The 11279-nt window shown below is 53.1% G+C and overlaps 2 protein-coding genes across 2 annotated transcripts in view; both read right to left on the reverse strand.

Annotated features, from left to right (window-relative positions):
- Window positions 1-564: 564 nt before the first annotated feature.
- Window positions 565-3237, reverse strand: MPV17L2 (MPV17 mitochondrial membrane protein-like 2). Its single transcript, XM_006778408.2, has 4 exons — window positions 3078-3237; window positions 2328-2498; window positions 1607-1683; window positions 565-1511 (listed from the first exon to the last, which is right to left on the reverse strand). The coding sequence occupies exons 1-4, from the start codon at window positions 3208-3210 to the stop codon at window positions 1326-1328; spliced, it is 567 nt and encodes a 188-aa protein (XP_006778471.2). The 5' UTR covers window positions 3211-3237; the 3' UTR covers window positions 565-1325.
- Window positions 3238-8201: 4964 nt separating this feature from the next.
- The window catches only part of IFI30 (interferon, gamma-inducible protein 30), a 3525-nt gene continuing 447 nt past the window's right edge, over window positions 8202-11279 (reverse strand). The window contains exons 2-7 of the mRNA XM_015557712.1: window positions 10298-10585; window positions 10133-10207; window positions 9823-9915; window positions 8887-9039; window positions 8652-8705; window positions 8202-8579 (exon numbers count right to left, since the gene is read on the reverse strand). Coding sequence (XP_015413198.1) covers window positions 8517-8579; window positions 8652-8705; window positions 8887-9039; window positions 9823-9915; window positions 10133-10207; window positions 10298-10585 — 726 coding nt within the window. The 3' untranslated portion in view covers window positions 8202-8516. The remainder of the gene's footprint in view (window positions 8580-8651; window positions 8706-8886; window positions 9040-9822; window positions 9916-10132; window positions 10208-10297; window positions 10586-11279) is intronic.

The following is an 11279-nucleotide window of genomic DNA, read 5'->3' on the forward strand; positions in this document are numbered from 1 at the left end:
CCTTATTTATTATTGTAGCTATTTATTTATTTATTTATTGGCGATATCCCCTGGGGGTTTGGCACCACCAGCCCCTGCACCCCACCCTGTACATACAGCCCTGTCTCTGCTCTGCCGTGGCGTGTTGTTGCCCCGCGAACTCACCGCTCATCCTCTTCTCCAGACCCCACCTTTTTAAAAAGTCACCCCATCTATAGCTCTGTTTTGAAGAGGGGGCCAGATGACACTGGAGGGCAGGGTGACCAGGTGATGTCAGGCAGCCAGGCCTGTCAGCCCCTTGGCCACAGTGGGATCTCAGCATGGACCACAGGATGGGTCAGAGCCTGACAATGGCCCACCTCACTCCTGGCCCCAAGTTTTACCTTCTTATTTTTAAGCGGGGGCTGCAGTGGTTCCTCACGAACCTGGGAATACCCCCACAGACCTGACGTCATGAGTGTCAAATGTGCTCCCAGTTCTCCCAGGAGATGTCATGACAACACTACACACACCCAATAAAATGGATGGACGATGCTATGTCTATGAGTGCTGCCTGCCAGCGCTGGCTATGGTCATCTGTGAGACTTTCAGTTACAGAGAGAATTTAATGAAGTTTCCACAGCCCACAATCAGAACATGACCCTGGTGCTGCCCAGGCCAGGCCCTGCTGAGTGGACAGGCAAAGTCCCCACCTTTGTTCCAGGGCCCAGAGCCCAGCCCAGCAGTTTTGAGGGCTTGGGACTGGCTGGGTGGCCGGGGCCCAGTGCTGAAGATGGGACATCCTGGTCATAGAGGCTCCCAGTGAGAAGACCTGGGTGATGACTGTCCATCTTCATGGTTATGTTCCAGATGGGAAAACTAAGGCCTGGTAGTGGGCTTGGAAGGGGCAGCCCAGCCAGATGCCCAGGAGTGGGGGTGGGCTGGAATCAGCCCAGGACCCTGCCCTGCTTTGGGTTCACCCCCCTTCCCACCCAGGTGGGTGGTCAGCTGGAATCAGTTTTGCCTCATCTGGCATCTAGTCGATGGGGTGGGGCAACTCAGTCCTCACCGGGCCACCCATGCTGGGGTGTCAGGGTGCCTGGGGTCTGTCCACACAATAGGGTCTGGTCACATGCCACCTTCATCCCTTCCTCCGGCTCCTCACCAAGCCCTCCCTTGTCTGGGGGTTGAAGTCAGCCTCACTGAGAAGATGAGGCAGGGACCTGGCTAAGGTCCTGTTGGACTGCTGAGCGGGGCTCGGTCTTCCCCTCTGGTGATCAGCTTCCCGCCTGCCAACCGTGGGGTGCGGACTGTCAAGGGCGCAGGAGGCCCTCACCCTGGAGGGGAGCTGTACTGCCATTTGGGGCTCACATGTGTGGCCCCTGAGAAGTTTCCTGGGTGCCTGGTCTGTCCACTGCGTTCACCCGGTACTTCAGGTAGGAAAGGTAGGTGTCCCAGCCCAGTGTCAGGCCATTGATGTAGGTGACTCGGAACTGGGGGGGCACAAAGAGGAAGTTCACCAGCTGCGCTGCAGGCCACACGCACCAGTCAGCCTGTGGGGAGGGACAGAGCGTGGTAAAGGGGGGGCCCAGGGAGCCGTGGGGGAGGAGAATGAACGGGGCGGCGGGGCTCGGGGTACCATGCCCACCTTGTAGAATTCCCAGAACTTGTCCCGAAGCTCCTGGCAGCTCTCCTCCAGGGACTGGCCCTCTAGGCTGCCGATACCTGGGGAAGAGATGAGAGTGTCAAAGGTTAGGGAGTCCTGATGATGGAGCCGGAGGGGAACGACCGGAGAGACACAATGTCCCGGGCAGAGGAACCTGACACTTAAAGGCCTGTAGGCGTGTGGTGGGTGTGGAGAAACCACAGGTGGTGGGGGGGGGTCACAGTGACAGGTCCATCTGAAGGACAGGGACACACCCTTCCTGATGCTGAGGCTGTTTTATTACCTGTCCTTTGCCGATGAGGAAGCTAAGCCTGTGGGGTGGGGAACAGTGAGGACTTTCTTCCTGGAGGCAAAGGCTGGGGTGACTGCCCCATCGGCTCTTCTTCCTTCAGGCCATTCCTCTACCTGCTGACGCCTTCAGGTCTCAGCCGAGTTCCTCTCCTCTGGGAACCCCTTCGCCCCTTCCCCCGAGGGCAGCCCCATCAGACCCTGTCCCCATCCCTCCTACACTTAGTGCCATCGTCTGTGCTTCTGCCACTCACACCTGCCCCCACGAGGTCTGTCCTGTGACCCAGCCTCCAGTTCGGACCACCCACCAAGGGAGGTGCATCCGAAATGCCCCTGGCGTCCTCCCTAACAAGGCTGGCTCGGCCCCTCCTGGCCTAGGAGGGTTTGCAAAGCTCAAGCTCATGGGGCTCCTTACCCAAGAAGTACCAGACACCCATCAAGGGAGAGGCCACCAGCTGGTCGACGAGGACCTTCCTGAGGACGTTTGGAAGTCCACGGAGGCCGGACGCAGGGAACAGGCGGTCCAGCCAGAGGTACCAGTAGTGTAGGAAGGGGCCCATGCTGCAGCCCACAGCAAACATGCTCACTGAGGGCAGTCCAAGGGGGGGGGCAGGTCAGTACCTTAACCTCCCGTCCACTCTCCCTGGGGAGGCCCAGCGCCCCTCCAGAGACCACCCAGATGGTCTCCCGCTGCCAGGCTCCATCCCAGGGGCTGCTTTTACATCTCACCGCATCCCTTCACCGCCCTGCAGAGGATTCTACCATCACCCCCATTTCCAGAGAAGGAAACCGAGGCCAGGGCACACGCCCAGGCTGCCGGGGTCCACCCCCGGGTGCAAGGTCCTACGCTGAGTGCTCATCCTCAATGCAGGAGGCAGGGAAGCAGACGAAGGGGTGGGCGGGGACAAGACCCGAAGGGTGGGAGTGGATGGACACGCTCCGAGTTGGAGGAAATGGAGCCTGGGGAAGGGATGGGGCAGAGGCCCGGGTGGGAGGGGAGACCCGGGTAGCGGCTGTCAGGTTGTAGGGTGCGCGCGGAGATCAAGGGTCCTGCCAGGGACTCGGCCCACGGTTAGGGGTCATGGCCCGCGGGTACGGTCAGGGGTTTCCAAATCTGGGGTCGGGTCAAAGGTTCCCTGGGATCAAGGACTAGCAGCCTTCTCACCTGAGCGCCGGGGGTCGAACTTCTGGCCGGGCCGGGCGCGGATCTCCCAGGACTGGCGCGCGCCGTCCCCGGCCGCCATGAGAACGCCACAGCCCAGCGTGTTGGTGAAGAGCAGCGCGCGGCCTTGGAACATGGGCTGCCCCGCTGCCCACAGGCCGCGCAGCCCCATACTACAGTATTTAATTTTATTTTATTTTAAATATATTCTTATTGATTTCAGAGAGGAAGGGAGAGGGAGAGAGAGAGAGAAACATCAATGATGAGAGAGAAACATCGATCAGCTGCCTCCTGCACACCCCTTACTAGGGATGTGCCTGCAACCAAGGCACATTGCCCTTGACGGAATCGAACCTGGGACCCTCCAGTCCGCAAGCTGATGCTCTATCCACTGAGCCAAACCGGTTTTGGCCAGGGATCCAGGGACCGGCGCTCCGGGCCACCCTGCCCGCGGCGACCAATCGTGCGTCCCGGCTGCGCCCGGGATGTGCTCACTGCTCGGTGCTCCACTTTGCCCGCCCTGAGAGGTCTTATCCAATGAAAGGCCGACATCCTACCCCTTGGCCAATCCCTAAACGAAGACAGGCATAGCCGTATGGACCAATCACAAGCCACGCTTGCCAATAGCTGACGTATCACCGCGTTTCCCCGCCCCTTTCTGCACTGGCCTAAGGGTAACTGTCGTCACATTCTTTTTTTTTTAAATATGTTTTTATTGATTTCAGAGAGGAAGAAAGAGGGAAGAGATATAGATGAGAGGGAATCATTGATCAGCTGCCTCCTACATGCCTCCTACTGGGGACTGATCCCGCAACCCAGGCATGTGCCCTTGGCTGGAGTCGAACCCGGGACCCTTCAGTCCACAGGCCCACGCTCTATTCACTGAACCAAACCAGCTAGGGCCTGTCGTCACATTCTTACCATCTCAGACCGCACTGACCAATCTCAGGCCACCATTACGCCTGTCATCCCGCCTCCCGCATTGAGATGGCCAATCTTAGACAGTTATCACACTCTATGGTTTTAGCTCTCCCTATTTCCAGATTCTCGCGAGATTCCTGAGCAGGCATTCAGACCAGTGGCCATGTCAGCTACCGGGGCGGAAGTCTAATCCCACAAAGACTCACGGTGTTGGAGGTGGGGCTACAGTTCCGCTTCGCGCAGCTGCGTGGGAGCCACAGGTCCAGAACTTGACCTTGGTCTTGGCTGTTAGCTGGGCTTCTGACCTTAGTTCCACAATAGTAATGAGAGTGGTAGGCCCTGTTCCAAGCACATTACGTACAGTAACTTCTTTGGCAGCAACTCTGCTGCTGCACAAATAACTGTATACCCATGTTACTTCCCGTGTTACTTACTGTAAGGGAAAATGTGAGTTTCAACGGAAACCTATGCATTCACCTACAGGAATAGGGTGTCACAAACTACAGCCTGCGGGCCAAATCCTGTCACTGCCTCTTTTTGTGAAGCCCACGAACTAAGAATGTTTCTTACATTTTTGCATTGGTCAGGGGAAAATCAAAACAATATGGGGCATGTGAGAATTATATGAAATTCAAACTTCTGTGCCCATTTGTTTGTGTTGCTTACTGTCATTCCAATGAGGTGTTTCAACAAAGACTTTGGCCTGTAAAAACTAAAATATTTATTATATGGCACTTTACCAAAAAAATAAAAAATTGCCCTTCGGCATATTCTGATTCTGATTCTATGGAAACTTTTGTTAACTTAAAAACATTTAATCCTGTAAAGAATTTGTGTGAGTTTATTTGAGCCAAACTGTCGACAATTGCCAGGAAGCAGAGTCAACGGACTGAGATAATGCTCCAGAGAATGGCAGTTCTTTTCACCTATTTTATACATTGCAATCAGAGAAGGGGACATAGATGGGTTACAAGAAATACCTTGGTGATAGACTAGAGAGGAGGGAGAAAGCAAAGAGGGAGAACCTTTGGGGTTGGATAAAAAGTAAAATGATAGACACATACTTAGGTGGGTGCAGATAATTAACAGTCAACAATTAACATAACAAAAACAATGAAGGAGTCTGTGGTATCTGTCCTGGCGCCCAGGCACATTAGGTTGTGCCCCAAGGAGTCCAGAAAAGGGGAAGTTACAAGTTACCCAGACATTTCAAGGGTATGTTATCTTAGATGCAAAAAGACAGTTAGGCTCAGTTAAGGTAAAGGTTGACCTTGTCAGTGAAGATCCTGGCCTAGGAGGTGACTACCCACCGTAACTGTTTTTAGTTAAAAGTTTAATTCAAACCATCCTTTGTGGTTACTTTAGATCTTTGAGTTTGGAAGCCCACCTGCAGACCTTCCCTGAGCTTGTCAGGTTAGCATGTGGCCCCTTTCGTCCACATTTTTTATAAACTGTAGTTATAACTAGTAACAGCAAGAAATAATTGTTAGGTCGCCGAAGGAGGAACGCATGAGGCCAGAGGAGCGAGGGGATTTTATTTGATCATCCCCACACCAGATGGCTGAGCCTGGATGGCTTCAGCACCCAGTGAGGGGAGTCAGCGGCTTTTAAAGGACTTTTGGCGGGATTTTTCCCCTGGGCGGAGACTTCTTTATGCATACCCGGAGGGGAGAGAGTGGAAAGTGGTCACCACAAGTGCAATGTGGTCTTCAGCAAAGGGAATGTCCATAGTAAATGAACCTATAAAGCCAGTTCCTGGGGGAGGGGTGCCAACTCAATTGCTGGGTCAAACCTAACAATAAGTTTTGCCTATGGGCATGCAAATGAGTTCTGCCAGGTGGAAAGACATTCTTCCCCCAGTTATTTTTGCCGTAGTTTGCATATCCATTTTAATGTGTTTGTTCTTTGGACCTCCTCTAAAATGGTGCTAACACCTGACCATTTGTCCTCATTTATAATAAGTTAACAACAATTTTAATCACATGCTCATTTTTACATCTGAGTGTCACGATTTTACCTTTTTTGGGTAAAATTATCCTTCAGCACTTAACTGCTGTCAAGTACCTCAGCCTGGTATTACACTTTAGATTTTACTGCATCTTGGTGGAGATCTTCCAACATGGTTTAAAAAAGTCAAATTTTTATTCACAGGACAGTCAGGTAAACTTTATCAACAACCACATTCAAGAAACCAGGTTTCACTTTGGGGAGCTGATGTTTACAAAATCTTCACAGGAAAACTGGTTCATAACTGCCTTGCAGGTTCAGTCTTACCAGTCGATCCCGGCCCACCATGATCCTTGTAATATCTGAGGGATGTAGGAAATAGGCCTCTGTGATCCGTCCTCAGCACAGTCAGCGTTTAATGGAAACGGACACTGAATTTCCCCAGGGCAAACGGAATGGAGAGAGGAGGGAAGAGGATAGAAGAACAAAGAACTGTGGCCCTAGCCGGTTTGGCTATAGAGCGTCGGCCTGCAGACTCAAGGGTCCCAGGTTCGGTTCCGGTCAGGGGCATGTGCCTGGGTTGCAGGCACATCCCCAGTAGGTAGTGTGCAGGAGGCAGCTGATCCATGTTTCTCTCTCATCGATGTTTCTAACTCTCTATCCCTCTCCCCTCCTCTCTGTAAAAAATCACTTAAAAAAAAAGAAAAGAACAAAGAACTGTGTACCTGAGCCAGCATCATGGTGGAAATCCCCGAGGCACTGCCTCAACTACACAGGGGTAAGCGGAGACGACTAGAAAAGGCCTCAGCCCATTTTTAAAAAATAACCCAACAAGTCCTAGGAAACAGTAAACCCCGTAGTACTCAACCAATGAGGAGCCGGAGGAGGGGCTCTCGCACCTTAGGGATAAATAGGCTGTGATCCCTGCTCCATGTGTGCCTGTACAACCTGCTCTCAAGAACATGTTAAAGCCCTCATTTTCGCCATACTTCCGTCTCCTAGCTCACTATTTTAATTTGGACAGGTGAACATTTCCCACAGGGGCTATCAAGAAGAAAGAAGCCTTGCCTGGCCAGCATGGCTCAATGGTTGAGCATCAACCTGTGAACCAGGAGGTCATGGTTCTAGGATCTAGGTTCTATTCCTGGTCAGGGCACAGGCCTGGGTTAACCTGGGACCTTTCAGTCCGCAAGCCGATGCTCTATCCACTGAGCCAAACCGGTTTTGGCTGATGATTCTTTCTCATCAACGTTTTTATCTTTTCTTCCTTCTCCCTTCCTCTCTCTGAAATCCATTTTTTTAAAAAAAGAAGAAAGTAGCGCTGGCTGGGTAGCTCAATTGATTAGAGCATTATCCCAAAACGCAAAGGTTGTGGGTTCTATCCCCAGTGAGGGGACATACAAGAATCAACCAGTGAACACATAAATAAGTGGAACAAATCAATGTTATTTTTTTCTCTCTAATCAATAAAATAATTTTTTTAAAAAAAGAATTTGCGACCTAACCGGTTTGGCTCAGTGGATAGACCGTCGGCCTGTGGGCTGAAGGGTCCCAGGTTCGATTCCAGTCAAGGGCATGTGCCTGGGTTGCAGGTACATCCCCAGTAACGGATGTGCAGGAGGCAGCTGATCGATGTTTCTCTCTCATCGATGTTTCTAACTCTCTATCCCTCTCCCTTCCTCTCTGTAAAAAAAATCAATAAAATATATATTTTTAAAAATTTGCCAAGAGGCATAGATACTGCAAGGTGAAACCTGGTCGTTTCTCATCTTTAGTTAACCAGTGATAGAGGCTTTTCAAAGTCCAACCTGAGATTCCTTACAGAAACTTCCAGCAAAGCAGACGGAATGCCTGCCTGCATCCTGGTAAATTATCAGGGAAAATCTAATTAGATCTTCCAAGGAAGTTCTTTCTTTGATATCCTTTTTTAAATATATATATTTCTTATTGATTTCAGAAAGCAAGGGAGATAGAAACATCCATGATGAGAGGGAATCATTGATTGCCTGCCTCCTGCACGCCCCCTACTGGGGATTGAACTCACAGCTGGAGCACATGCCCTGACTGGGAATGGAGCTCTGATCTCCTGGTTCAGGGACTGACACTCAACCACTGAGCTATACCAGCTGGACATTATCCTTTTTAACAAAAGGGACAACACACATATTATTCGACCGTAAAAAAATAGAAGGAAACCTTGCTATTTGTGATAATAGGGGGAACCTGGAGGATACAGTGCGGAGTGAAATAAGTCAGAGGACAAATTGTACGATTTTATTTATATGTGGAATTTAAAAAAGTAAAACTCATAGAAACAAAAGAACAGCAGTTGTCACAGGCCGGGGGGTGGGGAAAATGGGAGGATATTGTCACAATGTCTAGAAGGGTTTATTAAACTAGTTTCGATGTAGCACCATTGTCAGTGGTAGATTCTCGATCTCGGGGTAAAATCTGGACTTCATGGAATGCGTAAGTTATCTGGATGATGAGCTATAGCTGCTAGGTCAGGGATCAGAAAAATGAAGGCAGGTGGGAGCTCATCCTTCCATCAGCTTCCTCCGAGGGCAGCAGCTGTCACTTGAGGCAGACGTCCCGGTGGGACCTGGCCTTGGATGGGCAGAATTCTGGCTTCTCACCCTGGAGGAGACAGTCGTGAGTTGGGGGCCTGAGAGAGACCCTCCCCCTACTTGATGAATCACTCTGGCTTACCTGGTACAACTGGCACACGACGGTTAGGAGCTGGCTAATGTCTTCCAAAGGTTTCTGCACGAAGCAAGACAGGAGGTCACAAGTGCTACCTGCCCTGACCAGCCCATGCCAGGCCCAGGAGGGGTTGCAAATGGCCCCAAGTCTGGCCCCTGCCTCCCTGTCTTCCAGACTGGTGGGTATACCCATCACCCTGGTCCTTGCCCGACGGCCAACCTGAGGGCCACTAGATTCTTACCCCATTGACGAGGACCCAAGGCACATACTCATGGGGCGGCTCCAGAGCGTCTGTAAGTTGGGCATTCATGTGCAAGAGCTGTGTGCCACGGTCCCCCATTGCACAGTCCATGATGGCATCTGGGGACACCTTCGGGGCATAGATCTGCAGGCACTGAGGGCAGAGGAGGGGGCCAGTGAGCCTTAGCGATCTCCTTGTTATCTCCCCAACAGTCCCCCTAGGGGCCCCCCAAGCCAAGTTTCTGTTTCCTCACTGGCAATAAGGGACAGTTGGGTCCACGACAATGTAACATGCATGTAAACAGCAGGTGCTTCATACATGCCTGAGTGGAGGCCCCTGAGGCAGAGCTTTGGCTGCTCCTGAGTCCACTCTGACCAGACCTTCAGCCCCTGACTCCTACATTTCCCTCAGAGCTTTTATCTGTGCTGTTCCCTCTACCAGGAACCCCCATCCTCCAGCTTCCTCAGCATCTCCTCAGGGCTCCCCCTCCTCTGTACCCTGCCAGCCCCAGTATGGTTCCACAGGGCTGGGGCGTCTCAGGGTGAGTCCTCCTGGGTAGCCTGAATATTTGATGAATGAATAATTGATCAGGGCAGATGAGTCATTCCTCTGGGAGCTCTTTTTCGTAATCTTCCAGGGAGGTGGGCGGGCCCGTCTTGTCGCCCCCATACCCCAGAGGAGGGTCATCATCTGTGTCCCTGCACATTCCTGTTCACGGAAGCCCGCTCAGGGGCTCCTCCTAGAGAAAGCACTCCCTCACCTACCCATGCCCCAGAAGATCTTCCTTCCCTTGATTCACAGACAGAGGCTTAGAAAGGAAAGACCATTTCCCTGGGGCCTACAGAGAGTGGCTGTTGGGGACAGGACTTGAACCTGGGTCTGACTGTAGGGAAGGCCAGGGCCCCCCAACCCAGGCCAAGTAAGAGTATCACTCACTGGCTTCAGATTGCTCTCCATGTCATCCAGTTCCTCTAAGCAGACAATGGTTAGGAAGGCTGCGTTCCACGACAGCTGGTCCAACAGGCAGGCCTAGGGGTGGGCAGGCAAAGGCATGAGAAGGGCCCAGAGCACGCCAAGACCACTCTGGTAATAACCATGGGCACCCGTCAACAAAGCAATGAGTGGAGACACATCGGCCGGGGAGAGAGCTGGTTCCAATCCTCTCTGAGCCTGGATTTTACCTTCGTTACTGCCTGGAGCCTCCCAGGCCTCCGCGGGCCCCACATGGGACTCTGGGGCTGCTCACCTCCACCTTGTTCCACTTGCACTCCTCCTCTCCATGCTGGCACGTAAACTCCCACTTGCCGCTGACATTCTGTTCCTGAAAGGCAGTGAGGTGAGTGCCGGCCAGCTCACCACAGGTGTCTCCCAATCCTGGCCAGGGGCCTCAGCTTCCCGGGCGCCCATGTACCTTGGCGTTTCCATAGGGCACCAGAGTGACATTGAGAATCTCATTGACCATCAGCCACGTGGGGAACAGCTCTCGGACCAGGAAGAGCCTGCAGCCACCGCACAGGGCCTCGTAGTAGAGGCTCACGTTGACAGGTGGTGAGCGGGGCTTTCCAAGGGGCACCTGTGGGCACAGGTAACCGGCCTGTGCAGGAGGAAGGGGTATGAAGCAAGTTGTAGCTCTGCCTGGTTCTCTTGCAGAAAGAGAGATGCCGATAGTAAGTGCTCCATCCTGAGCGCACTCTTGACTCTAAGGCTTTACTGCGCCTGAAGTGTGTTTGGCTGCAGAACAGATGGGACAGACTTGTATACCGCAGGCAATTAATGCATGCACAGCTCTTGCTCTTCTCCAGCGGAGGTGAAACCTCTGGCCCAGGGGAACCGCCTCCGGTAAGGACTCCAGGCAAGCACGTTTCTGGTCCCTGACCTCAATCCTGCCTTCCCAGAGGTGCATACCACAGGGGACTAATGGGTGCCCATTCGGTGCCACTGCACGCCCAGAGCCTTGCCCCTACACCTGCTCCGACTCCTCTTCCTCCCAAGGGGCCCGCTGAACCCTCCCTCGCTCCCTGCGGAGGTGGCACCTAATAAGTGCTGACTTCCGGCTCCAGCCGAGGGGCGCAGGCACCCCGGTTTGTGAGCAAGTCGCCAGCCTCCGAGGCGGGTGTGGGCTGGGCGCTCTTCCTTGGGCGAAGTGCATCCGGTAGGGATGCGGGTGCTATGGGCAGGCTTGGCGGGGCTTCCCCTGGCTCCAAGGGGAGACCCTGATTCCCACCCCAGATACACACAGTGGGTGCTCAGTGCACCCTCGGCGGGGCCGGGCGGGGACAGAGTGGAGACCACCGACCGTCTCGGCTAGGGATGGGAAAGCGAAAGTACTCCCAGTGCGGCCGGTGCCGGGAATTACAGGGGGATTTCGGCACCGACGGGCGTGTCCCCTGCAT

This window comes from Myotis davidii, unplaced genomic scaffold (genome assembly GCF_000327345.1).
Source record: "Myotis davidii unplaced genomic scaffold, ASM32734v1 scaffold448, whole genome shotgun sequence".
Classification (NCBI taxonomy): domain Eukaryota; kingdom Metazoa; phylum Chordata; class Mammalia; order Chiroptera; family Vespertilionidae; genus Myotis; species Myotis davidii.